The following is a 27,997-nucleotide window of genomic DNA, read 5'->3' as shown; positions in this document are numbered from 1 at the left end:
AGGCCCATGTGTGGTCAGCTTTTTATTGTGGTTATGTAAGTAAATGTAAACTTGGAAATGTATTGTAAAGCACTTCCCAGTGTCTGACATTGCCAGGTTCCTCCCTTGCCAGCCTGAACAAGCGTATGTTTAAGAGGGCAATGTCAAAGCTTTCACTGTTGCTTAAGTTTCAGTCACCTGCTTTAATAGGTGAATTCACCGTCACTCTGAAGTTTTTCTATGTCATGTATGTGCCACTTCATAGATTAGTAAATTGCCTCTTTCGGTGTATTTTAAAAGCAGTGATATTAGTAAGGATTTTGTAACTAGTGTCCCCAAAGAAACTGACTTCTGCCCTTCATCTTCAGTGTCCAGAAGATCACAGGTTCCTGTCAATCAGTCATCCTTTCTTCATAACTGTCAAAAAGAAACAGCAAATAAATCACTCAGTAGTGACATTAAAAACATTTCCCTTGTGTCTCTAACATGCACTACTGATTAAAACTGTTTTTCTTGCCAAGCCAAGGCGGCACATGCCTTTGATCCCAGCACTCAGGAGGTAGAAGCAGAAGGATCTCTGTGAGTTCGAGGCCAGCCTGGTCTACAAAGTGAGTTCCAAGACAGCCAGGGCTGTTATACAGAGAAAAACAACTGTTTTCCTTGTAGTTCTTTGGAATGTTGACACCTGTATTTTTTCTTTTGTTTTATTGTTTAGTTTTTAGCAAAGGCAGGCTTTTTCATCAGGTCACTGAGTAGCTTTAGTTACTTTTTGTCATGCACCTTGCATGGATACTTCAGAGGCTCTGGACTATTGAGCTTTACGAGGAATGCCTATGACTGATGGAAATGAAAATCTGCCTGTTCTGAGTAAGGAGCAGTGTGTTCACCCTCACCTCCCTCGACCGGAACATGAGCTCATGGGTGGATCATCCTGGAATGTCTGTCTTTCCTATTAGAAAAGGTCACCCTGAAGCTTGGGGCTGGGAGACAGGATACCTTGCCTTTACTTGTGTAAACCAGATAGCAGAACCCACAAGGGCAAGTCATTTAAGGCAGGACTGGTTGGTTGAACACACACACACACACACACACACTCAAACACACACTATAGATGATATATATATATATATATATATATATATATATATATATATATTGTTTGGACAGGCTCTCACTATGTAGCCTAGAGTGGGCTTGAACTCTTGCTCCTCCTGCTTATACACACCACACCTGGCGGAGGCGAGGGTTTTTCCGGATAATTTAAAGGTTGGTATTGTGGAGTGGGAACCTCTGGAATGAACTAGATCCTAGTTTATTGAGCTTCGCCTCTGTGCTGCAGCTCACTCAGGGAGGGCCACACCGGTAGGGTAAGGCTTTGCCGAGCAGCTGCTTGCCAAGAAGGTATAATGTCACATGCCTGTTATCCAAGCACCTGGGAGGCTGAGGCCAGGAGATCACAAGTTCACATCCTGTTAATTAGAGTGAGTTCAAGGCCAGCCTTGGTAACTTAACAAGACCCTGTCTCAAAATGAAACCTTAAGGGACTGGAGAGATGGCCCAGAGGTTAAGAGCACCAACTGCTCTTCCAGAGGTCCTGAGTTCAATTCCCAGAAACCACATGGTGGCTCACAACCATCTGTAATGAGATCTGGTGCCCTCTTCTGGTGTGCAGATTTACATGGAAGCAGAATGTTGTATACATAATAAATAAAATCTTTTAAAAAAATGAAAACTTAAGATCTGGAGCATGGGGATATGGCTTAGGTCTCCAGATTCTGGCTCTAATCCCTGGCATGGGGGGAGGAGTTGGGGAGACTTGGCCTGGAGGCCCTTGTTCCAGCCTCTTTCACCTCCATTCTTGCTCTGCTCCTGAGAAAGCTGCCCCTCACCTGGCATGCTCACTTCTTTCTTTGCTGTGTTCTGAAGTGTAGCTTTCATTTGTGGCCTGGGGAGAAGTAGAGAGGTCCAGCTGGGGTGATGTATATATTACAGCTCACCCACCGTGAGGAGGGTGTATGCATTCTAACATTCCCGCCAGCTCTTCCAGGAACTCTGGTACCAGCTACATAGGTCCCATAGGGCCCTACTCCATCGTTTCCCTCCAAATATTAATGTGGAGTAGAGTATTAGATGGGGAGACTGTGGAGAGGAGAATCACCAGGTATCCAGGGGGTCACTGGAACCCCAAAATCCCATTCTGACTATGCAGGCTGGTAGGCCCACCTGCCCCCATCCCGTGGCTGGGAAACTGAGTCTGAAAGCTGCTTGCTGTAAAAAGAACCGCTAACTCTCCTTTCCTGGCTGGGTCCATCTCTCCCTGGGGGGCTGGAGAATGGCTGGCCAAATCTTGCACAGCTAAGGCTTGGGGAAACTCACCAGGGAGATGGCAGAGTTGGAGGACTGAGTGCCTGGGACATGGAAGCGTTTGCGCAAGGCCTGAAGTACCTGAAGGGAAGGTGAACACCTGCTTGTGCTGATGGCATTTAGGCCTCTGGGGCAGGAGTGGGGAGCTAACTGGGCACTCACCTTCTTGTCTGTGAGGCAGCCAAACACTAAGATGAAGACACCCTGAGGAGATGGGCGTTGGGGAGCAGGTTAGTGTGGGGGGAGGCTCATTTCTCCCTCCCTCTCCTCATCTTCTGTTCTCAGACTCTTTTTCTAATGGACATCCCAAGTCATCACCTTGGTTTCTGCACCCATTGGCACCATTTGGTATTGTGTGGGCACGTGTGCCTGCGTACATGCTAGGGCCCAGGGATCAAACTCAGGTTGTCAGGCTGGCAGCAAGCACCTTTACCTGCTGAGCCATCTTGCTGGCTCTTAACTGCCTGCCTGCCTTTTTCTTTCTTTCCTTCTTCCTTCCTTTCTTCCTTTCTTTTGTGTGTGTGTGTGTGTGTGTGTGTGTGTGTGTGTGTGTTTTTTTTTTTTTTTTTTTGAGACAGTTTCTCTGTGTAGCCCTGGCTGTCCTGGAACTAGCTCTCTGTAGACCAGGCTGACCTTGAACTCACACAGATCTTCTTGCCTCTGCCTCCCGAGTGCTGGGACTACTCGGCTTGCATCACCACTGGCTTCAAGTGCCTTTCTTAAGACGGTGTTGTTAAGATTAGGTACTGATGATTTCTAGACTTTGACACAATTATAAGAAAACCAGAGCTCAGAGAGATTATGCCGTTTACCCAAATTTACCCAGCAAGGCAGTGAAGGAACTGGGATCTATATTCAGTCCCCTGCTAAGATGCTTGAGTCTGGTGACTGGCAGTGACTTAGACTATCAGACAGCCACCCACCCTTGCCACGTACCTGGAGGCTGTTGAGAATGGTGAAGATGTAGTGAGAGACCATGGAATCTTGATCAAATATAACAACCACGCCCAGTCCCCAGGTGAGGCCAAAGATGGGCGTGAGAATAAGCAGGGCTTTAAGCACCCCGACAAGAGCTTGGTGCTTCTCTGCCGGGGGTCCCTCTGACAGTGAAGGTCTTACGAGCTTCAACACAGCTATGACAAGGACCAGCCCGTTTACACAGACGATGACCAGCACTGGCTCGCTGAAAGCATGCAGCATGACTCCATCTCCATTCAACAGACATTTCCCCTCCCACAAGTATTTCCTTTGAGGCAAGTAGAGGCCCAGGGTGATACCTGCAAACCCCAGTGGGCACAGGTAGCCCAGTATCACCATCAGGGACAGAACCAAGTACTTGGACAGCTGATGGAAGACAAAAAGCAGCTGGTGGGCCATCACCAGGGCCTGTGCCAGCATCCAGAAAAAAGTGGCCAGGTAGAAAAAGTGGCACAGGAAAGCAGTGGCCAGGCACAAGAGGCTGTGGTACCCAGAAGGAAAGAACGGGCTTCCCAGGAAGCACGTGTCTGCGACCAGCAAGCAGATCACCATGTTATACAGGGTGGCATGGCGGAAGAAGGAGACTTTGTTCCGAACAACCACTCTCCATACCAGCCTGTAAATAACCAGGCACATGAGCAGTGCTAGGATGGAAACCCCAACACCCACCTGACTCAGCAGGTCCAGGATAGGATTTTCTGGGACGGTGTGTTGGGACATGAGGATGGAAAAGGCAGTGAGATGCTGGCAAACACACTGAATGATGGTGCTGGTGTTGGCTGCATGAACCTGGCACCCTTTATCTGACCAACCCCCCTGACCCTGGAAGAGACTGTAGTCCCAGAAGACACAGTGCAGGGTTCCATTCATGTGTTCAAAGTCCATGATAAGTTCTGCCTGTGTGAAGGTCTGGCCATCAGCTGTAATGGAGACCACCAGGACCAGCCCAGGAGTGGTATATGGGGTGTTCCACAGCCCTTGCGTATAGCTTGAGGGCAGATGGTGGTCCAGCTTTTGCAGTACTAGGCTAGTAATACTGACGTTAGTTCCATTATGGACCAGTGGGGCCAGTGAATACCATGGGATCCGTGCCTGCAGGAGGGGCCAGGCAGAGAAGGACATTTGGTAGCCAGGAGGAGAGGTGTGTCTGAGGAGCTGGCTCTGCAGTAGGACATTAGATGAGGTGAAGAAGAAAGGGTGCTGCTGTGGCCTCAAGCTGTGGACCAAGGTCTCCACAGCCTTCAGGAGATCTGAGGCCAGCGAGGGCTTCTGGGCCTGGGCCAGAGTCCACAGAGAGCTGAGGTTCACCTCTAGAATCTTGTCTGTGGTTGTCAGGAGATCCTATAGTGGCCAACAGAAGGAGGGATGTGACTTGCCAGAGTCTACAGGGGCACTAGGACCCAAAGACCCCATCATTTCTCTCCATGGCAAGACCTGGGGCTGGAGAGAAAAGGTTACAGGAGGACAGGTCTGTTGAGGAGACCATCTAGGTCGGAGGGATGGGGCACTGTCAGCTGCTACTGGGGTCTCTCGGGTTCATGGTCTCCAAATCACACCCAGGTCCTCTGCCTAATGCCTTTTCTCCCACTTGCATCCTTTGGGACCTCCCGAGTCCTACAAAGGTCCTTCTTCAATCCCATAACCTGTCCAGTTCTGCACAGCTGGGAACAGTGGCCAAGGGCAGGGAGCATACTATTCTGAAGTTGAGAGACATTCAGTCATGCAGGTGGCAGCTTTACCTTGGCTTTAATATACATGGTTAGGGTCTCAGCCTCTGTGCATGTGTCTGCATGGCCGTCCCTGCAGTTTAACGGCCGACAGGAAGGGTGTGTGGTATCATTGCCTCTTGTTATCCATTTTAATTTCTTTCTCCTTTTTTTTTTTTTTTTTTTTTGTTGTTGCTGTTTGAGACAGGGTTTCTCTGTGTAGCCCTGGCTGATCTGTAGACCAAGTTGGCCTTGAATTCACAGAGATCTGCTTGCCTCTTCCTGGGATTAAGGGAGTGTGCCACCACTGCCTGGCTACCTGGCAATACCAAGTGTGTCTGAGTGTCTCTGTGGGACTGGTTATCATGTATGGTGTGTGTGTGTGTGATGTTCCCAGGCTGGGTATCTGTGCATGTCTCTGAAGCCCAAGTTTCTCTACCCCTTCCTGCCTTCCAGCACCAGGTTTTCTTTACTCTCCATGGCTTTGGAGACTGGTTTTTAAGAACAGAGGAAGCAGGAGACAACATCTGGACTTGAAAGGATCCCTGTTGGGCTGCCCACATGATGCTGAAGGGCAGAAGCATTTATAATGGAAGTGTTGCCCTCTCACCCACCCACCCCACCCACCCCAAGTTGGCTCCCCGTGTGGCTCTGAAATCTTACCTTCAGGGCACTGTCTGTAAGCTCTGTTCGTGTCTCTGCTACCACGTTGGCCAGCAAGGTCACAGTGTGCAGCATTTCTTGTAAGTCAGAGGGGGTGCTGACCACACCCACCTGCCCTCTCAGCTGACTCAGGATGCGTTGTACCTCCTCATCCGGCTTTCCCTGGCCTTCCAGCAGCAGCTGACAGAAAAGACAGTGGGAAATCCTTACCAGAGAAGGACCACATCTTCCCCGACTCAGCTCCTTGTCCCTCTGCTCCAGAAGGGGCGGGTGGGGCGGGTGGAAGGAATGGATCCTGATGTTAAGAGAACAGACACTACTTGATGGGACTGTGGTTTGAGCTAAACACCCACCCCACCCCATCCCTGGAGGAGCCACTCCTCCTTCCCAGGTCTGCTAGGGGTCCAGATGAGAGAGGCTGAATAACAGGTAAGCTGGCATCAGGAAAAATTCCTGAATCTGTATTCTCAAGGGAAGGAGAAGGAGAGGAATAGATGTAGGGAGGGAAGGAGAGAGGGAGGGAGTGGGGGAGGGAATGCATGCAGACAGGTGGGCATGTAGGTACTTGGGCAGGCAAGCAGGCAGGCAGGAAGGCAGGCCAGTTGGCAAGTAGGGGGGCAGGCAGGTGTTGTTTGTTTGGAGAGTCATGCAGGTAGCAGCTTTACCTTGGCTTTAAGACACATGGCTAGGATCTTGGCCTCTGTGCAGGTGTTCTGGATGGGCCCCCAGATGCCATCAGGCCCACAGAGCCTCTTTACCACGCCCCTCTTATTCATGGGACATGGAGCCTGTGCCACAAAGCCAGCCTTGGTGACATTCCAGGCAACCACTAGGAAGTCCTCAGGGCAGGTAGTGTCTCCATCTGAACAAGGATCAGTGAGGCCTCAGCAGCCATAATATGGCCAGAGCCTTTGTTTTAACCCAAACCTATGTGGGCCTTGATACCTGAATCAGCGGCCCAAGGCAGAGGAACAACAAAGAAGACACCCTGTGTTCCAAGGACAAGTCACTTAGAGGTCAGCCAACTGGACTCAAGCCCCACATACCCTGGATGACGGTGATGGAGACAGGAGCCCTGAGAGGAGCCAGGTTCTGACTGTGAAGGGTACACGTATATGTGGTATCGGCTGCTGGGCAGCGCTCAACAGTCAGCACCAGGCATTGGGAATCCGAGAAGTTATGCAGGGAGGCTGACGGTAGGAGAGAAGAGAAAAATGAACCATCACTGGCTGAAGCAGGTGAGAGCTAAGCAGGTCCCCAAATGCCACTTCAGAGCGGTCTTAGAAGATGAAGCAGTGAGGGAAAGCTGAATACTATGTCAGCATCCAACTACTGGGTACAGAATTGGGGTTTCACTGACATGCACCCTTTTGGGTCTCTAGTCCAGGGACTTGGTTTTAATATGTTTTAAAATATTTGTTCTTGCTAAAAAGATTCACTTTAGTTTGAATTGTGTGTGTGTGTGTGTGTGTGTGTGTGTGTGTGTGTCTTTGTGTAGATATATGCATGAACAACAGTGCCCACAGAGTCCAGAAGAGAGCTTCAGAGCCCCTGGAGCTGGGGTCGCTTGTGATGAGCCACCCACCTGGCATGGGTGCCGGGAACTGATCTTGGGTCCTCTGGAAAAGCAGCAGCAAGTGCTTTTAATTGCTAAGCCATCTCTCTAGCTGCAGTGGCCTCCCTTTTAAAGATTCGTTTATTTGTGTATTTTATGTGTATGAGTTCTGTCTTCACACACACCAAAAGGCACTACATTTCATTACAGATGGTTGTGAGCCACCATGTGATTGCTGGGAATTGAACTCTGGACCTCTGGAAAAGCAGTCAAGTGCTCTTAACCACCCAGCCATCTCTCCGGTGTCCCAGTTTCCTCTTTTTTAAAAAACAGGATATTATTAAACTAACCTCATGAGGTTTACCACAAGTGGGAGTGTGTGATGGAAGGTTCCATCAACAGAACAGGGATTGCTCTGAGGGGTGAAAACACTGAACATGGACATCCAACTCCCATCCTAAACTGGGCATGCTGCCTGGAGGGGCCAATCACAGACAGCTTTGACCGTCTCCTACCTTGGCTGCCCTGCCCAGGGCTCCAAGTGGCAGTGTAGGCCAAGTTTGTGAGCGGGATGCAGCAGCTCAGTTGGAATCCAGTGGAGGCAACACAGGAGATGGACAGCTTGTCTGGAAGTCGAACCACTTCTTTCTCCTCCAAGGGTACCTGCACCACCTGATGCAGCTCCCACCTGAATCCCTGGGCCTCAAAGATGCTCACGTACAAACCTGCAGAGACAGACCCACTCTCCCTGGTGGCTGGCCCAGGTCTGCCTTCGAGCCAGCTGGCTCTCCACTGTTTTCTGGGTCACAGCCCAGATCCTCCAGCTTCTCTCCTCTGCTCAGCACCAGGAACTTACTCCCAGCTAGAAGGTCTCAGGATGAAGAACAACCCCTCCCCAGGGAGAAAGATCTGTGGAAGAAATTCTTGGCCTGTTTATCTTAGCCAGTGCTGACAGAACTCTAAGGTGAGCTCCTTCCCCACAATGTTCCAGTGTTACCCTGTCAGTAGTTCTTAACCTGTGGGTCATAACTGTTTTGGGAGTAATGACCCTTTCACAGGGGTTGCCTAAGACCATCGGAAAATACAGATATTTACATTACGATTTGTAACAGTAGCAAAATTACAGTTATGAAGTAGCACCGAATGTAACTTTATGGTTGGGGGGGTCACATCATGAGGGACTGTATTAAGGGATCACAGCATTAGGAAGGTTGAGAACCACTGCTCTAGACAAGCACCAGTCTTTTCTCAACTGGAACTGAGTGGTCTCAGTTTTTAGTATTCCCCCATACTATGAATTTTTTTAGCAGGAATGTTTTTTCTAAAAAGTAGTAACTATCAGATTAACATTTTTGCACTAGTGTTCCAGTGTGTGTTGGGGAATATTATTTTAAGCTGTGTGCCTTTTGTTTATGCTGCATTTGTTTAACTCTGTGAAACTGTGATTCTTTGCCTGTCTAAATACCTGAATGGCCAATAACAAGAAGGAGCAAGGACAGGCGGGCTGGCAGGCAGAGAGGATAAATAGAAGGAGAAATGAGGAAAGAGCAAGGAGAGAACAAGGAGAGGAGGACATCAAGGGCAGCTACTCAGCCACCCAGCCACCCATAAAGAGTGAAAAAAAGATATACAGAAGAAGGATAGAAGCCCAGTGGGAAAACGTAAATGAGTTAACTTAAGAAAATCTGGCTAGCAACAAGCCAAGCTAAGGCCAGACACTCATAACTAAGAATAAGCCTCCATGTCTGATTTACCTGGGAGCTGGGTAGCATGCTCCTCAAAAAGGCCAAAAGAGCAAAAACAAGTGTGTGTGTGTGTGTGTGTGTGTGTGTGTGTGTGTGTGTGTGTGTGTGTGTATGTGTGTGTGTGTGTATGTGTGTATGTGTGTGCGTGCGCGTGCATGAACATATATGCACAAGCATGTTTGCTGTGTGGGTGGGCATGTTCCATTGCACGTATGGTGGTCAGAGGACAATCTCAGGTGTGGGCACTGCCATATTGTTTGAAGGAGGGTCTTTTTGTTGTTTGATATTACATCTTCTGGGCTCTTTTTTTTTCTTTTCTCTTTTGGTTGAAATGAGGTTTCACATAGCCTTAAAGCCCCTAGGTTCTAAAGGGGAGAATATTGAACATCTCCATTTCCTGCCTTCACCTCCCGGGCACTGAGATTATAGGTGTGCACCACCATGCATGACTTAGGAGGTATTGGAAATTGAACCACAGCCTCATGCCTGCTGGGTAAGCACTTTACCAACCAGAGCTACATCTGCAGCCTAGGCACAGTCATTTTAATGTATAAAAGAAAGCCCACTGCTCTGCATTTGTTCCTGCTGTGGAATATTAGTTTAAGATGTGTTACACTTGTTTATGCTGTGGAATATTTGTTCAATGATGCAAAAATGTATTATATTCCTTTATAATGCATTTGTTTAACTCTGTAAAGCTGTGTTACTTTGCCTGTCTAAAATACCTGACTGGTCTAATAAATAGCTGAACAGTCAATAGCTAGGAAGGAGAGAGAAATAGTCAGGGCTGGCATGCAGAGAGAATAAATAGAAGGAGAAATCTAGGCTCGGGAGAGAGGAGAGGAGGACACCAGGGATTGGCCACCCAGCCATACAGCCAGCCATGGAGTAAGAAGGAAAGAAAGACATAGAATAAAGAAAGGTAAAAAGCCCAGAAGCAAAATGTAGTTAAAGAGCAACGGGATAATTTAAGTTAGAAAAGCTGGCTAGAAACAAGCCAAGCTAAGGCTGGGCACTCATAAGTAAGAATAAGTCTCTGTGTATTTATTTGGAAGTTGGGTGGCAGGCCCCAAAGAGTTAAAAACAAAACAAAACAAAACATGCTCCCTGTAGTGTCTACAGCACACTATTCCCAACAAAGAAGCAAGTGACATCATCATTACATCACCCCCTTTTTTGTTTGTGGTTTTACATGTTCATATATCAGAACAACATTAGGTTTTGTGAAGCTGAGAAAATGTCTTAGAACCTCCAGCCTACAGTGCAAACAGCTGGTTGTTGCACAGGATTTTCCTCACTATGATGGGCCTCTCTGTCTTTGCTTCCCCAGCAAATGGAAAAGGTTTGGAAGAGGTGAATGGGGAGAAGAGGAAGAAAGGGGAAGGAGATTCAAGAGGGAGAGGGGAAGAGAAGCAGAGAAAGCAGTGGGTGGTGCATGCCTGTAACCTCAGGACTTAGGAGGCTGAGCATAAGGACTGCTGTGAGTTTGAGGCCAGCCTAGGCTACAGAGTGAGACTCTGTCTCAAAAACCCTGTAGGAGAAAAGGGGATGGAAGAGCTAGTTGAGGGCTACCTGTCCAGTGATGGGATAAGCCAGTGATTCTAAGGCCAGCCTGGCCCTGACTGGACATCTGGGACACACTTGTCCCCGGCCGTAGGAAGATGAGTTTGTGGCTCTCTGGGTGCTTCAAGTACCATCTTAGGTTGGTAGCCTCCTCTTTCTTCAGGAGAATGAGGTTCAGGGTGTCCCTGGGCGTTTGCTGCTGGGAGTCCAGGATCAGGTTTGCAGGAGCTGCAAAGACAGGGGATATTGAAGGGCCTTAGTCAGCAGTTCCTCTTCTTCACCTGAAGCCCGTCTCTCCACATCCCTCCCTGCACAACTTCCTTCTTGGCTACCAAAGGTGTCTGAAGGTGACTGCTACACCTCAGCCTGGTAGACCCTCCCACCAAGAACTAGTGGCAAGCCCTCTGGCTCAGGACTTCTGCTTTACAGGGACTTGGGGTTACTGAAGATACCCCTTGCCCAGATGTCTTCAGAGCCACCTACTTTCTTTAGTCTCATTTTTCAAGTTCCAAGCACAGGTCTAGTATCTTGCTGTGACAGCTGGCTTTGCTTTTTTCTTTTCTTTTCTTTTTTTTTTTTTTTTTTTGTGCCCAGTCAGAGGAGCAGCTGGATTTGGACCAGTTGCCAGAAACACAGGTCCAAAGAAAAAACAAAAGCAAATGAAAACCCCAGAAAGAGTTTTGATTTTTGTTTTCTTCACTTGGGGATACTAGTTTCCAAGTCCCCCATCCTCCTTACCAGGTGGCAGCAACTGGCAGTAGCCAGGAGCAGGACCATGGAAGCTGCGACACATACAGGGATCAATTTCTGATCTGTGGCCATGGCAGGTAGGATAAAGGGAGCAAAGTGTAGTGTTCCACAGGTAGCCAGAATGGCAAGTGCAGAACCTAGTCCCATTGTGGTTGACGCGGCACTCTGTGATAGAGAGAGGCAGGCAGGCTGAGGGAGTAAGACTGTGGAACCAGCAACTGATTTCTGAGAGGTCTCAGGGCTGGCTGACATTAATCTTGAAGTCCCAGGAGATCACCCACCCAGCACCCAGCTACCCAGCCACCCAAGAGGACTTCCTTTACAACCAGGACTCAGAGCAGCAGGCCATGCTGGACAAGGACACCCAGTGATGTTTCCCACACTCTGCCTGCCCCTTGTACCCTCTGCTCAAGTTAGAACAGTGAGATGTGAACTGGAAGGGGACAGGGCTGTCAGGTAAGGAGATGAGGAAGGAGCTAGGCCAGGGAGAATGATCCAGCTGCAGCCTATGGGAGAGGGAGATAGGGAGAGCTTGGTGCATCTTGGGCAAGCTGGTTAGCTGCAGAGTTGGGAAGCTGTGTCCTGTTCCCATTGAGCCCCTTTACCATGCAGCTGCTACCTGTTGTAAGAGCGAGGGCGGTAAGCATCCTTGGGGGAAGGGATGTGGAGGCCACAGGGAGAGTGAAGTTCTCAGGGAGTTCCTGTGGCCGGGTCCTGTTTGAAAACTCCAGCTGTACATAGCTGGAGACCAGTGCCAATTCTACAGAAAGAAGCAAAGGAGACAGCAGAGGAGAGGCAGTGAGGCCCTATGTGAGTCCTCCTTGCCTTTACATACTCAGCTGGCCATTTCTGGGGACACAAGCAGATGTCATTTCCCAGAGCCTGCCTAGGAACACACAGGATGCAGGACAGCAACAACTCCTGCCCTAGCAAAGGTGCATCCTGGTCCATGGCTCCGTGTCATCATTGCAAAGGCACACATGTCTTCCCAGGCCCCCACTGTCTGGCCCTCCCACAGCCTGTCCTCTCTCTGCCTACCTGGCTGTGCCCCATCCTGTTTCTTCCTTTTCTCTTTCTTATGCCCCTCCACTCACCCCCTACTCCCTTGTTTTGGTTCAGTTCATGCCCAGATTTCTCTCCAGATGGTTTGGGATCCTGGAAAGAGACAGAAGAGAGAGATCTGAGGAGAGGCTGGTCCCAAGCTCCTCCCAAGGCACCCCTTCTTTTTTAGCCTAGAGGCCAGATGTAAATATCTGGATGGAGAAAAGGCATTTAGAAGAAGGGGGACAAAGACACAATTCCAGGGACCCTGACAGGGCCAGTAGTGCCATCTGAAACCAGGAACCAGGCACACCCTGGGAGTCAACATGCTTTGCTTAGCTCCTTCCTGAATTTTCCTGTCCCTGGGCCTCTAGGCTAATTGAAATGGCTGGGTCCAGTGTACCAGCAGGGAGGCAAGAGGGGCATGCAATTTAACCCACTCTTTCCTCTCAAATTCTCATGTGCATGGGTCTCTAAAACCAGATGGCAGCACATTTGCAACCCTAGCACCCAGGAAGACTTGCAGCATGTTCAAGGACAGTGTGGGCTACATAGTGTGTTCCAGGCCAGCCTGGGCTACAGAGTGAAACTTTATTTCAAAAACCAACAACAACCACCCCCAACATATGAATAATAAAACCAGAAGAAAACAAGCATGGTGGCTCATGCCTGCAATCCTAGCTCTTAAGATAATGAGACAGGAGCATCTCTTAAGCTCAAGAGTTCAAGACCGGCCCAGGCAACAAAGCAGATTTATACATAAAATAAAAACAAAGTAAATAAAACTTAGTGGTGCCATAGATATGGATATAACATAAATGGATATAGAGAAGGATAGGGTATAGATAAGACTCAGAGAAAGCTACAGATCACAATAGATTTGGAGATGTAGATAAGTAAATAATGATATTGTGACCTTCCTGGGAAAAAACAGATTATAAAAATACAAGCCTAGGCTCTACCGCTCTATCCCAGACTTTCTCCCATCCGCTATGCCAACGAGCTTTCAACCTGTGAAGATTTTCTTTTCATAGTGGCCAGCATGGCCAGAAGACCTTTATCCACAGTGCAGCAGGTGTCACAGGACTTGGTGGGACTCAATAAAGACATGGAAGTGTCCCTTCACTCCGAGCAAGAAGACGGGCTTCTTGGGAGTCTTGCAAGCTGATTCCTTCCCTCCACCTGTCCTTTCATCCCACACTCTGTGGTCCCTCAAGCTGAGGCTCTGGTTTCTGCAGATATCCCCAGGGTCCTCACCCCAGTACTTACAGAATGGACTGTGGGGACAAATGTTGACTCCAGCTCCATCAGGGGAAGCATCATGGCCAGGAGCAGCTGGGAGAGAGCTCGAGAGGCCATGGCTTGATGCAGCCGTCCCTAAAAGCCTCCAGCTGTCCCATGATGCAAATTTCCTCCCCAGAGCTGGCACAGAAGGAAGGAAAGGAAAGGGTACAATGACCCAGGCTGAATTTACCAAGCAATTGCCACGGCCTGTGATTCAGTCAAATATGCTTCCAGGTCACTGGGGCCATCTGGACCCCACATGACCCTGTGAGAGGACGGTGCCTGGACTCCCCTGGACTCTAGACCAAGAACTCAAGGAGGAGGGGACACAGATGATGCCAAGTTACAAGAAACAGTGGGCCACAGAACCAGGTTCATGCATGGTCCATGGAGCTAGGAAACTTGTTTTGGAATTCCTCCAAGAAACTGGATCATTGATCCAAAAGCCAATATTAGAAAATACTATAAAAGGGGGAAGTGATGGGTGGTGGTGGGCCTTTAGTCCCTGTGCTTGGGAGGCAGAGGCAGGCTGACTCCTGTGAGTTTGAGGCCAGCTTGGTCTACAGAGTGAGTTCCAGGACTGGCTCCATAGCTACTGAGAAAACCCTGTCTGGAAAATCCAAAGTAATAATAATAATAAAGAAAATAAAGAAACATGGGCTTGTTTCAGTGTCTTCTTTGGGCATGTCACACTCTGCCACCTCCACAGGTATACCAATTCAGCAACACTCTGAACTTATCAGCTTTGAAATGGGTATGGATGCTTCATCATATATACATGATTGACTATTTTTGTTTGTTTGAGAGAGGGTTTATTTGTATAGTCCTGGAACTCACTCTGTAGACCACACGTTGGCCTTGAACACAGAGATCTGCCTGTGTCTGCCTCCTGAATGCTGGGACTAAAGGCGTGTGCCACCACCATCACTCCTGGCCAGGCAGGATTGGCCACTAGTCACCAAATCCCCAACTCTTCTCTGCTCTCCAAGTTGGGCTGGGAGCAGGGTTGACATTTCCAAGCTTCTAATTACAGAGCTGGTTCCCCTAGTACCTTGCTTGTCACACTCAGGCTACCCAGGAGCTGTACCTCTCATCTCAATAGCATATAAAAGGACATGCACCACTATGGGGGATTCCTAGCATTTTAGGAGCTTTGTGCCAGGAAACTAGGTAGATACCAATAAAGTGTGTGTGTGTGTGTGCGCCCACACATGCTCATGTGTATTACATCACAGAGCGCAATTCTTTCCAGGCCAAGGGCATCCCAGAGACAGGGAAATGGTGGTAGCTATAGCTGGCTATGAGGCACTGACTTCAAATGCCTGAGAGAGAGAGAGAGAGAGAGAGAGAGAGAGAGAGAGAGAGAGAGAGAGAGAGAGAGAGAGAGATCATTCCTAACACACCCCAGGCTTGATTTTCTAAAGAAAATGTCTTAACTGCCAGGCCATGCATTTTAAAGGGCTGTGCCTGTATAAAGAGTTTGGAAATCAGCTTTTTGAATCAGTGTTTGATTGCACTTGATTTTCCCTGTGGCTTTTTGTTGTTGTTGATTCCTTTGCTTGCTTTTTGTTTTGTTTGTTTTTGAGACAGGAGCTCACTCTGTAACCCAGATTCTAATACCCTATACTGGGACTGCAGGAATGCACCACCATGTCTGGCTTCCCTCTACCTTCTGAAGGCTCCCCAGGATAAACTGACAAAGATAATGCAGGAGACAAGGCATTCAGATTTATACTCTATTGGGGTGTGGTTATGCACCTCTTTTATCCCAGCACTTGGGAGGCAAAGGCAGGTGGAGCTCTCTCTAAGTTAGAGGCCAGCTTGGTCTACAGGGTAAGTTCCAAGGCAGCCAGAGCTATGTAGAGAGACTCCGTATCAAAAACAAATAGGTTCTAGAGAGATGGCTCAGGGGTTAAGAGCACTGCCTGCTCTTCTAGAGGTCCTGAGTTAAGAGCACCCACGTGGAGGCTCACATGATGCCCTCTTATCTAATACCCTCTTCTGTCATGCAGTCATACATGCAAATAGAGCACTCACATAAAACAAACTGACTTATAATCTGCAAAAATTTGCTAAATGAGAAATATTACCTGTGTGTGTTTTATCTTCTGGGTCAAAGTGCTCACAAATTTGCATATCCGTCTTTTTACAGGGGAGAGGTAGGGATGTCAGAACAGTACATGATTTTTAGGTCTTGGAGAACATATGATGGCCTGGGACAAAATCTGTTCTGCAGAATGGACAATGGGTTGTAATTGATTCTGAGAGAAAACCAAAGGATAATGCTAGACCTGGGGTTGTCCAGGTGTGCTAGCAAACTTCAGTCTTTCTTCTTTTGATGTGAGTTTAGTTAACAGAAGGTCTGGTGGTGACTGCTTCTTGGGTGGGACTGAACTTCAGGCAGGTAGGGGGCTTTGTACAAAGCCCGTCAGCACTGGGAAATACAAGGGGAAATGGGAGGGACCTGAATTCTGAGGGGTCTCAAGGAGCTCCAGATTTCAAGGCACCAGGGGAGATGCTTTGTGACACGTTCTGGAGGGGTCATGTGGAAATTCTACGCTTTGTTGTTGTTTTTCAAGACAGGGTTTCTCTGTGTAGCCCTGGCTGTCCTAGAACTTACTCTGTAGACCAGGCTGACCTGGAACTCAGAGATCCACTTGTCCTGACTCCCAGGTGCTTAGATAGAAATTCGTGGGTTATCATGCTCTGTTTATGCTTACATTTTGAGGAGTTAGCAAACATTTTCCCACAGATACTAAAAACCATTTTACATTTCTTCTTGAAGTGCATGGATTCCAATTTTCCTCTTTTCTTACCAACACTCTAGTTGAGGCTGGTCCTCAATCCATCAGTGTCTTTATCTTGCATTAAGTCACCATTTTTCTGCTCTACAATCCAGACTATAGCCAGTCAATGAGTCCATGATTTCCATGGTTAGAGAGTACACTTTTTTTTTATGCCTAACCCCAAAATTCAAAGTACAAGGGAACTAGCTTTATTCATTTAACAAATGCCAAAACCTGCCATGTGTTGTAGAAATAATATTATTTTGTGTGGTTCATTATGCCAAATACTCTGAAAACAGTAATATTAGAAAATTTACTTTCTAATAAAAGAAAGCTAAGCATCCCTCACTGAAGAAAAAACCCTGTGACACTGGGCACTCTTTCTTAGAGAGTATTTGCTGAGACCAGTAGAGACCTTGGTAAGAAGGAGGCCTGCAAAATGGCTCAGCTAATGAACGTGATTGTATACCAAGCCTGATTACCTGATTTCAACCCCCTGTTCTACCCGGTGGAACGAGAGAACTCTGTGTGTTGTTTCAGGCATGTGAACACTCATGTGTGCATGCTCACACACTTTAAATGGTGCGATAACAATAAATGAAGAAAACCAGAGCCTGGTTTTGTCCTATGCTTATCTGAGCACGTAGTCATGTCTATTGTTCTAACACTAGGTGGCGCTCCAAACTCAGATTTGTACCAATTTTGCTGCAGTCTTAGTGCCTCAAAAAAATTGAAATTTGATGGCTGGGAGGTGTGGACTCCCGGTAAAGGGGTAGTTGTCTGCCTGTCTGTAGGCAACCCTTAATAAATCCATTCTTTTCATCATGCTAGACTTGGGTACGATATTCGTTGGGTTGTTGGCATCGCTCCAATTTGGAAGCAGACATTTCCCCAGGTAATACACAGAACTGTTTATTATCAGTCTCTGCCCCTAATTTACCTTTTTAAAGGGATTGTAAACTTTATTACATTAATTTACTATATCTTGTGTTTCCACTTAACTGGGAATTTGATTGCTTCTGTCTTCTGCAGTTATGAAAGTGGTTCACTGTCCTGCTATAGGAAAAACAGAATGGTTTTTCCTAGCCTCTCAACAATCAACACTTCTGACATCAGGTGGGCAGGATGTTCTCTGTTTACATCAACAGGCATTCGGGTCTGTAACAGGTTCTGCAGCAGACACTGGTGGGCTGTCTTCTAAATACGTTCACCGTCTGTCTGAAGATACCTTTGGACTCCAGGGCTTACCCTACCAGGCTGCTACCCACTCTAGGTGCCAATCTCCCTCCAGCCCCTGTTGTTTTGCTCATGCTTTTGACAACCCGATACCCAAGATTCCCATGACATCTGCCTTGGATTCAGTTAATTTGCTGGAGATGCTCATACCTCAGAGAAGCACTTGGCTTCCCTTTATCCATGTACTAGCCATTTGTATAGTGGAGAGACACAGGAGGCAAGAGATGTAGGAGGATATCTCTGCGTATACCAACTTCAGGACCCCCATGTTAGCAATCTACAAGCATCCCTTTGGGGTTTTAAAGGAAGTTTCATTATGTAGACATGATTGACTCACTGGCCATCAGTGATGGACTTGTACCGCCTACCCTTCCTGGAGGATGAGGGTAGAAGCTACAAGTCCTGCCTCTCTACCATATCTTCATCCTGCTAGTGACTAGCCCTTATCCTGATGCCATCTGGGGTTCTTCAGCTACCAGTTTTCCATCAGTATATCAGATAGACATTTCACAATGTCACAGGGTCCCTTTGACTTTTGCAATAAGTTGTTCCCCCCCCCCGGGTTATTTTCTAATATTATATCATTCCCATGTGAACTTCAATGAGTACAAACACTGCTTTAGCACTTGCTGACGTCATCTTCTCTCTATGAAAGCTTACCAAGGGCCTCTTGAATATGAGACACTGTGCAAGGTTCAGGTGTATTCAGATGTGGATCTCCCACAGATAAGAAGGGCAAATGAGACAAGCAGGAGCCACTGTGGGAGTACTTCCGGACAAGTCTAGGGGGTGCAGGGTGGGAACTGAGACAAATGTTTTCTTGCAGGTCTCAAGAAGCTGAGGTAGGATGGTTGAGTTTGAGGTTAGCCAGAGATAATTACTGAAACCATTTTGGTTTTACTTTTTTATTTTTTTCAAGTTTGGTCGCCCATGCCTTTAATCCCAGCACTCAGGAAGCAGAGACAGGTGGATCTCTGAGTTCAAGACCAGCTTTGTCTACAGAGAGAATAAAGAGAATTCCAGGACAGGCAGAGCTACACAGAGAAACCTTGTCTTGAAAAACAACAAAGTTTTGGGGAGGTAAATGAACAAGATGGACCCTGAAGTTTGAAGGCTCACAGAGTTAATTGGGCATAAACAGATGAATGCATTGTACACACAATCAGGGCTATCTGAGATTAGGGAATAATTATTCCAGGGACATTGGGAGGGTGTGTGTGTGCTGTGTGTATGTGTTCCTGCGTGTGCATGTGAGTATGTCTGTGTGTTGGGAGCATGTTCCTGGGTGTGTATATGTGTGTTGGAAGGAAAGACCCCTAAGAGCAGGCATAATTGCAAGCAGCTGAGGAAGGGAGCAGGCGTGGCAGTTGCCAGCAGCAGGGAAGATATTGGAAACTGACTACCAGATTTAGGAACAAGGAACCTAGAAGCAGCTTTAACTGGAGTTACTGGGTGTAACTAGATTGAAGAGGCTGAAAAGTGGGTGGGAGGTGCCCCGACAAGAGTTGTGAGCACTTTAGGTTGGTTTTGTTGTTGTCCTTCTCCTGAATATCTTATGATAATTAAAAAAAATCCAAGCAAGAGGGGGGGTGTACCAGAGGAAAAGGCAGGAGGGGATGGCACTTCCCAAACCAGCCAGGGCCACAGAGCAAGAGCCTGTTTCAAAAAAGCCACAAAAAATTCTGTAACATTCAAGAATAAGTCAGAAATTTCTCTCCATGCTCATTGCTGCCCCCCCCCCCCAGAAATCTTCCTGGGTAGTCTAGACGGGCCTCAAGCTCCTGGCAATCTTCCTGTCTCAACCTCATGCGCACTGGGATTACAGGAACAACCCAAAATATCTAGTTTTCCAAATCCCTCTCTCTCTGTTTCTGGTTTTTCAAGACAGGATTTTGCCGGGTGGTGGCCAGTGCCTTTAATCCCAGCACTTGTGAGGCAGAGGCAGGTGGTTCTCTGAGTTTGAGACCAGCCTGGTCTACAAGAGCTAGTTCCAGGACAGTCTCCAAAGCCACAGAGAAACCCTGTCTCAAAAACAAAAACAAACAAACAAACAAAAAAAACCACAGACAATGTTTCTTGGTAGATTTGGAGCCTGTCCTGGAACTTGATCTTTGCACCACCACCTGGCCCAAATCACTCCTTAATGGAAAGAGCTTACTCTCTTGTATTTTAACTTTAGAGATAGTGATGGATTGTTCACAAAGCCTCATGACTCAGCTATCCCCTCACCTCAGAGGTAGAATCTAGCTAGGCACTATGGCTCATGGCTGTAATCCCAGCACTCAATTTCTAAGAGTTCCAGGCCAACCTGGGCTACAGAGTAAGACCCCATCTTTAAAAAGAAAAAAAAAATCAAGATCAGGGGCTAGAGAGATGTCTCAGTGGATAAGGGCATGTTCTGCTCTTCCAGAGTACCCAAGTTCAATTCCCAGTACCCACATTGGGTGGCTTAGAACCTCAAGTAAGTCCAGCTCAAGGGAGATCTGTCCTCTGCAGACAGACACATAATAAAAATAATGAAAATAAATCTTAAAAACAAACAAACCAAGATTACAAAGGAAAAGAGAGATGGGATCTCTTCCTCCTCACCAAAGCTGGCTTTGTGGTCTGTTTTGCCCGAATGACACAGAAGCAAGGTTGTATAGTCCTTTTAATTAACTCTTCCAGTGCTGGGAGTCAACCCAGGGCCTTGCACTCACCACGGAGATGCTTGGTGCTGAGCTACAATGCACAGCCCTGACATGTGGAACTTGTAAGTGGACGTTTTCAAAGGACCAGTTTTGTTGATATATGACTACCAGATAAAAATGTTTATGTTTAAGATATGTCCTTGTGAAATGATTATGATTTATTAAATAAGACTGGAAGAACTGTCCCACTAAGTCCAATTCAAGTGGCTGACCCATGGGGCTTATAAACAAATATAATAGGTGCCAGGGAGGGATTTTAGGTTATTGCGTTTTGAGTGATTTTGTTATACTGTTATAAAACCCTTTCCTTTCTTTGTATTTATGGTGATCCTCCTGCGGTAGCTTTGTCACTGCAGCAATGAGCCACATGCTCAGCTGTCACTTGCTTATCTTTTAAAGTGAGGTGGCTTTTTTTTTTTTAATAGATTTTTTTTTTTTAAATTTATTGTGAATACAGGTTCTGCCTGCATGTATCCCTGCAGGCCAGAAGAGGGCACAAGATCTCATTACAGATGGTTGTGAGCCACCATGTGGTTGCTGGGAATTGAACTCAGGACCTCTGGAAGAACAGGCAGTGCTCTTAACCTCTGAGCCATCTCTTCAGCCCGTGAGGTGGCTTTTTGTTTTGCGTGCCTACCATGCTTTGTTTTACTGAGACAGAGTCTCTATGTAACCCTGGCTGACATTGTATTTGTAATCCTGCTGTGTCAGCCTACTGACTGTTGGAATTATAGATAATATGTATTGCCACACCAGGATTATAGTGGATTTTTTTTTCTGTTTGTTTTTGTTTTTCCGAGGCAGGGTTTCTCTGTGGCTTTGGGGGCTGTACTGGAACTAGCTCTCGTGGACCAGGCTGGTCTTGAACTCACAGAGATCTGCCGACCTCTGCCTCCCGAGTGCTGGGATTAAAGGTGTGTGTCACCACTGCCCGGCCTTTCTTGTAGTTTTTATCTACTGATTTGGCAATATGAAGGGCTAAGAATCATTAATAAATTTATTTAAAAATTTAAGATTTTATTTTTAGTAGAGTGCTCATGTGTGTGTGTGTGTGTGTGTGTGCATGTGTGTGTGTGTACATGTGTACATGAGTGTAGGTACCTGCAGAGGCTAGAAGTATCAGATCCCTCGGAAACAGGGCTACAGGAGGTTGTGAGCCATCTGAAATAGGTGCTGGTAAGAACTTAGGTCCTCTGCAAGAGCAGTACATGTTCTTAACCACTGAGTAATCTCTCCAGCCCTCATTCATAATTTAAATAGTTATTTATGTATCCCATATTCTAATTATTCATCAAAATGCTAAAGTTAACACTTGAAGAATCTCAGAGTATTAATTTAAAGTTTTTTCCAACTATGGCTCCAATTCCCATCTTTAATGTGGTTCTCTGTGGAAGAAAGCATATCTTATGCTTTCACTGGGAGAGGAGGGAAGACTCTGTGGTGCAGGAACGAAGTGGCTCTTCTCAGGATGCAGTGGTAACCCACTGCTGGGACCATGCACTATTTTACTTTCTAGCTCTCCACAGTCGCTGTGCTATCTGTAGCTAGCACATGGTTACTATTTGAGGATACATGAAGGAATTAGGAAATCCTTACCTTTACACATTGTTTCATAGTCCTGTTCTTTTAAGTGTAAAGCCAGTCTATACTTGCATTCTGATAGACTTGGCATCAGCAAGAACAGCTCAGAGCTTTACTTTGTAGCTATTTGTGGCTTCCATCATCCAGACTGCCCTGGCTTCTCCAGGAATCCTAGAGGAAAGTTCCCTACTCTCCTGCTTCACTTGGTTTTGTCTTCACTCTTGCCACTGGACTTCCACCCAAACCAAAGGACCACTGAGCCAACCATTTCAAAGGTTCATGAGGATAAAAACGAACACAGAAAAGTAAACTGAATGATAGTGGCTACATGTAGCTCTACCTGCAGGGCTGAAATTAGATGTTTCTGGAATCAGAAACAAAGGAAAAGTCACCCCAGGGCTGACTGCTGCATGGCACCACGGCTCCTTATATGAAGTCTGTGCTTGAACTTCACTTGGGTGAAGCTAAAATGGGGAAGAATATATGGGGATAGGTGTCAATTATTTCTTTGTTCCTAACATGCAGCTGCTCATTCTCAGCACTTCAAAAAAGCTGACGACTAAATTGTTCTGTATACAACTTTGAGATCAGTTGTTAAAATTCCATTCATTTACTACTGTGTATATGTAGGTAGGGGTGTGTGTGTGTGTGTGTGTGTGTGTGTGTGTGTGTATGTATGTATGTATGTATGTATGTATGTATGTATGTATGTATGTATATGTGTGTGATCAGGATAACTTTGGGGAGTTGATTCTCTCCTTCTACCATGTGGGTTCAGGTCACCAGGCTTTCATGGTACATGCTTTTAACAGCTGGACCAACTGCCTGACTGACATCAGTTTGAACCCTTCTTTTATTTAGCAGCCGTCCTCACCAGTAATGCTTGTAAGAAACAATCGCTCATCTTTCAAACATGAATGGTAAGTATGTGGGTCTAAGTAAACTCATGTATCTGTGGCTTTTGTACTGAGACTGATTTGGGGAGCCTCTCTGGGACTCTGGGCAGGTGTTAAGAAAGTTATAAACTATAAAGAACCATTATTGATGTTAAAATGCCCTTATTAGCCAGGTGGTGGCAGTGCACACCTTTAATCCCAGCACTCAGAAGGCAGAGGCAGGAGGATCTCTATGAGTTCGAGGCCAGCCTGGTCTACAGAGTGAGTCCCAGGGCAGACTCTAAACCTATACAGAGAAACCCTGTCTCAAAACCAAAACCAAAACAAACAACCAACCAAACAAAGAAACAAACAAAAAACACCCTTGTTATAAACACTCCTGGTGTTAGTTTTCTTGTAAATAAGCTAGAATTTTAGTGGATACCTACCTGGTACCCTAGATGTTTCAGGGAAGGACAATCAGCCAGGTGGCTAACTGATTGCCCTCAGACTAGCACCTGATGAAGCCACATGGCAACCTAGCTGCTTGCTGTAAAGTACAGCTTTACCTCCTGAAGGTGGAACACAGGTACAATTGTTTTAGTGTGTGTTGGATTTTTCTGTCCTCTCAAGCCTTGGTGAAATGATCCTGCAAGTACCACCAAGGCAAGTACCTGCCTGGAATTACTACCTGGGTAGAGTAAAGGGCCCTCAATCAGGTGATTGCTAACAGTTTCACCCTTGTGGAACGGCAGAGAAACTTCTGCTGCGACTGATGCCAGTACCATGCCATGGTTAGTGTGTCCACAGTCCTCCACGTACATGCAGGTCTATCACATTGGCACAAATACCACTCTTCTAGTTGTTTGGTTCACTTTGGGAGCCAGCTGGGAGTAGTCGTTCTGTGCTACCCCACTGTTGTTCCAATGTGAGACCCAGTAACAGGTTCCTTCCAAGCTGTCTTTTCTGGCTGACTTCTGATCTTTGTCTTTGATTGGTTGTGGAGAAAGCCGCACCATGATAGCTGAGGTAGTGGCAACAGAGACAATGGCAGTGGCAGCTGCAGAGACAGTGGCGGAAGTGACAGTGGTGACGACTGCAGGAGGGAGCTGACTGAAGAATGCCAGAGGACAGTTAGGTTAGAAACAGCTGGCAACCACAGCAGTAAAAACAGTAAAAAGGCTTTGAGAGTAGAGAACTGAGGAAGATGGAATGTTAGCTGGACCTGCGTGCACACTTACAAGCCCTGCACTCAGGAGTCTGAGGCAGGACTGTGAGTTTGAGGTCACATAACAAGAGCCAGGCTAGCCTGAGCTACATGGTAAGACCACATCTCAAACACACACACACACACACACACACACACCACACACACACACACACACACACACACACAGAGAGAGAGAGAGAGAGAGAGAGAGAGAGAGAGAGAGAGAGAGAGAGAGAGCTATAAATAGCTACAGAGGACAAACTGCAGGCTCTGGTCTGCAGGAAAGTTCCAGAGAGCTATCAGAGATTAAAGGCCACAGGTCTCAGATACTGTGGGCCCCAAAGACTATGATGCCCAACCTTTTTCAGGGCTGGGGAATCTCTATACTGTAAGCCTGAAAGCTGTTAATTATGTACCTTTAATAGGTAGGAACACCAACTTTTTAGACCTGCACCCAAAGCTCAACATTTGTCATCACAAGGCTAAAGGTCACTGTATGTAAGGTCCCCTACATGAAAGCAGTAACAAAGGAAATTACTTGCTGTTGCTGTCAGCCATCTACTAAAGTGCACTGTCACTGAGTTAGGAAAGGCGCCAAGCATGAGCTCTGTGCATGCTTCTCCCACCTGCCTAGAATTCCTACCTGGGTAGAGGAAAGGGCCCTCAACCAGGTGATTGCTAACAGTATCAGCCTGGGCCTCTGCCTCCCTCTGAACTGTCACATTGCCTGCCTTGGATTCAAATGATTGCTCACAGTTCAGTGTCTGGGAAAACAAAACTGGCACTAACATCACTGGGAAACCGGTGGACATGGTCAATAAGAGAATGTAGTTACCATCCTTCTCCACCATCACGAAAAGTAAGTATCAGGTGCTAGTCGATGCCATCTCTCAGTGTACTCCCACACACTATGGAATAGGGGGTATAAACCACTCAGGGTTTCCTATACATTCTTATGCAAGAGGATTATTGAAAACTAAAAGTAAAGGGGGGAAAAACAAGTAGGCAAAATCCTACTTGAGGTTTATTACAGCCAAGAAGTTTATTTTTCTCCCCTAAACAGGGTTTCTGTGTGTAGCCCTGGCTGTCCTGGAACTCGCTATGTAGATGAGGCTGGCCTTGAACTCAGATACTCACCTACTTCTGTTTCCTGACTGCTGGCATTAGAGGTGTGCATCACCAAATTTCAATTTTTAAAGAAACAATAAAGAACTGGATGTCTGTTCAACTCTTCCCTAGTCTCCTACTCTGCATGCCTTCATCTTGATTAGAAGCTGGCTTACATGGTTTGGCAATGGTACTTGGCGGTAGAGTACTAACAATGTGTGAGGCCCTAGGTTTGATGTCTATCACTGGAAAACAACTAGATGTATTGTTTGTTTCTAACACCTTATCATGGTAACTTGTATGATCCAGTGGAAAAATTATTCAACTCAAAGTGGAAGTTTTACTACAAATTGAGTAATTTGGAGGCAAAATATATGACTTTTTTTTGTTCTAGTCTGTTCACTTGGAACAACCCTCTGGCCCCTGGTTCATCGTTGTTAGGGTGAACTAGTGATGCCCAATTGCTTTGAGAATTGGTGGTGGTGTGTGGGTTTGGGTACTAGAACTGAACTCAGAGCCTCTTGCATTTGAGGTTAAGTGCTGTAACCTGCCAAGGACCATAAAACTTATGAGCCATTACTTTTTATTAGTGTATTATTTTTGTGCTGGGGTTAATATTAAACCCAGGGCTTCATGCATATGAAACACTCATGCTCTACCACTGACTTATACCTCAGGCCCTAATTTTATTTCATTTATTTAAATTAATTTTTTGTTTGTTTATTTTTTGCTTTTGTTTTTCGAGACAGGGTTTCTCTGTGGTTTTGGAGGCTGTCCTGTAGACCAGGCTGGTCTTGAACTTGCAGAGATCCACCTGCCTCTGCCTCCCAAGTGCTGGGTTAATTCTTTTTTTTAAAACAAGATCTCATATTGTAACTCACGCTGGCCTCAAACTTACAGCAATTCTTCTGTGTTGGTTTCACAAATGCTGGGATTGCAGGAATGAGCCACATATGACCTCATTTTTATTTAAAAATGAGAATAAAGCTATTACATTTTTTACAAACTTCCATGGAAAGATTTTGTTCATTTTTATGACTTCAATAACTTTTGCTGGTGTTATTAACTATATTAGTCTTTTAACTTACCAGCTATTATCACTTATCTGACACATTCTTCCTTCTGACTAAAAACAGAAGCTACAAGAATTAAGTTCTTTTCATGTTATATTACAAAGATAACATTTCTTAAAGCATGAATAGATATTTTCTAAGGTTATCATTTTTGAGAGTACTATGTTTGATTTTGAGGGTGTGCGACGCAGATGTTTGCCTAGTGGGAGCAAGGCCTAGGTTCAGTCTCCTTATTGGTAGAGGGGGATGGGGAAGAAGAGAGACTCAGCTAGGAAGGCAGAAGAGGTCAAGTTCAATGGATGAGGTGGCAAACAAAGGAAGCACGGCATCAGTAAACCACACTCACCACACTGGGAAGAGATACAAAGGGGAGCAGCCAGGCCAATACAGGACAGTTGCTGGTCACTCTGGGCATAAAAGCCTCCTTGAGTGAGACTAAGAAAAAAGGAGACAGGTTCAATTCCAAAGGCAACTTTGTTTAACACTTTTCTCTTTGTAGGCATTTTCTAAGTGCATGGGAAGCTGACCCACTCCTATGATTCATAGGCCCCAGGAAGTCCTATCTTATGCTTGCCTGGTTTTAACTTAACCTCCCGAAGCCACATCATTTCACATGATCTGTGCAGTAACTGAAGGGAAGGCATCTTTCCCCAGTGGAGCTGGTTTCATTTGCAAAGTTAAATGACTGAGTCTCACTCGATTTCAGAGAATAAGTTAGCCTTAGTCTAGCAAGATACCTCAAAGGGTAAATACGCTTGCTGCCAAGTCAGACAACGTAAGTTAGTCAGATTCCCAGGATCTAACCCAGCTGTGGAAAGTTGTCCCACGCTCACTCCCTCCAACAAATAAATACATTATTAAAAAGGAAAATAAAATAGAAGACTGGTGCAAAGCAAAACTGATTGTTGAGGATCCCTCAGATAACACCATGTCAGTGTGGACAAAGTTCTACATTGTGTCTGTTTAAGATGTTCTTTGGAGTTAAAACTGATTCTAAGTCACAGCACTCTTCTACAAAGCAGAGTCAGCAGACTGCAAGTGCTTGTCTTTACAAAATTAAAAGCTGTGGGGCTGGAGAGTAAGTGCTCAATAGTTTAGAGCACTTACTGCCACACAGAAGACCAGGGTTTCTTCTCACCATCCATGTCCTGAAGCTCACAACTGCCTGTAACTCCAGCTCAGGGAGACTGGATGCCTCTGGTCTCCTCAGGCACCTATACTCATGTACTTATACCATACACATAATTAGAGATAACAAGAAAGTCTTTTAAAAATGCAAAGTTGCTCTTTAAAACATATTTACTAAATTGCTTTTGAGGCAGGAGGACCATGAGCGTAAGGTCACCCTTGGCTAAAGTGGCATGGCCACCTCAGCTTTCCATTACACTAGGACTATAAGTGTGCATCACCACACTTTGCTCTGGGGGAGCGGGAGGTGTGAGGCCAGCCTGGTCTTCAGAGCAAGTTCCAGGACAGCAGGGCTATACATAGAAACTCTGTCTGTGCCATCACTGCCTGGCTGAAAATTAATTTTTATTTTATGTGCATTCAGTGTCCTTGGAGGCCAGAAGAGGGCATCAGATCTGCTGGAAATGGAGCTACAGATGGTTGTGGGCTACCATGTGTCTGCTGGGAATTGAATGCAGGTCCTCTGGAAGAACAAACAACCAGTGTTTTTAGACACTGAACCATCTCTCCAGCCCTATCATGTTACTTTTAAATGGTTTTCCACAAGTAATTAAAATATGTTAAGTATGACGTTTGTGTTTCTGATGGAATAGTAAAAGGCTTATATCGTTTGATGGCAAGAT

The 27,997-nt window shown here is 46.3% G+C and overlaps 1 protein-coding gene and 1 long non-coding RNA gene across 2 annotated transcripts; one reads left to right on the top strand and one right to left on the bottom strand.

The window, feature by feature from the left end:
* Nucleotides 1-9: 9 nt before the first annotated feature.
* On the bottom strand, nucleotides 10-13,703 carry Adgrf3 (adhesion G protein-coupled receptor F3). Its single transcript, XM_027424528.2, has 14 exons — nucleotides 13,614-13,703; nucleotides 12,398-12,458; nucleotides 11,923-12,063; nucleotides 11,292-11,468; nucleotides 10,563-10,781; nucleotides 7,761-7,970; nucleotides 6,737-6,880; nucleotides 6,356-6,552; nucleotides 5,691-5,870; nucleotides 3,280-4,662; nucleotides 2,506-2,547; nucleotides 2,356-2,424; nucleotides 1,869-1,924; nucleotides 10-396 (listed from the first exon to the last, which is right to left on the bottom strand). The coding sequence occupies exons 1-14, from the start codon at nucleotides 13,701-13,703 to the stop codon at nucleotides 372-374; spliced, it is 2,994 nt and encodes a 997-aa protein (XP_027280329.1). The 3' UTR covers nucleotides 10-371.
* On the top strand, nucleotides 5,841-27,994 carry LOC113832003. The gene is made up of 4 exons (XR_003486950.2): nucleotides 5,841-6,119; nucleotides 6,645-6,928; nucleotides 7,456-8,209; nucleotides 27,739-27,994. It is a non-coding gene; the product is annotated as an uncharacterized LOC113832003 (long non-coding RNA).
* The last annotated feature ends 3 nt before the right edge of the window (nucleotides 27,995-27,997 follow it).

Source organism: Cricetulus griseus, chromosome 7 (assembly GCF_003668045.3).
Source record: "Cricetulus griseus strain 17A/GY chromosome 7, alternate assembly CriGri-PICRH-1.0, whole genome shotgun sequence".
NCBI lineage: Eukaryota > Metazoa > Chordata > Mammalia > Rodentia > Cricetidae > Cricetulus > Cricetulus griseus.
Note: the sequence above shows the minus strand (reverse complement) of the source record. Positions and strands in the feature narration are given on the sequence as shown.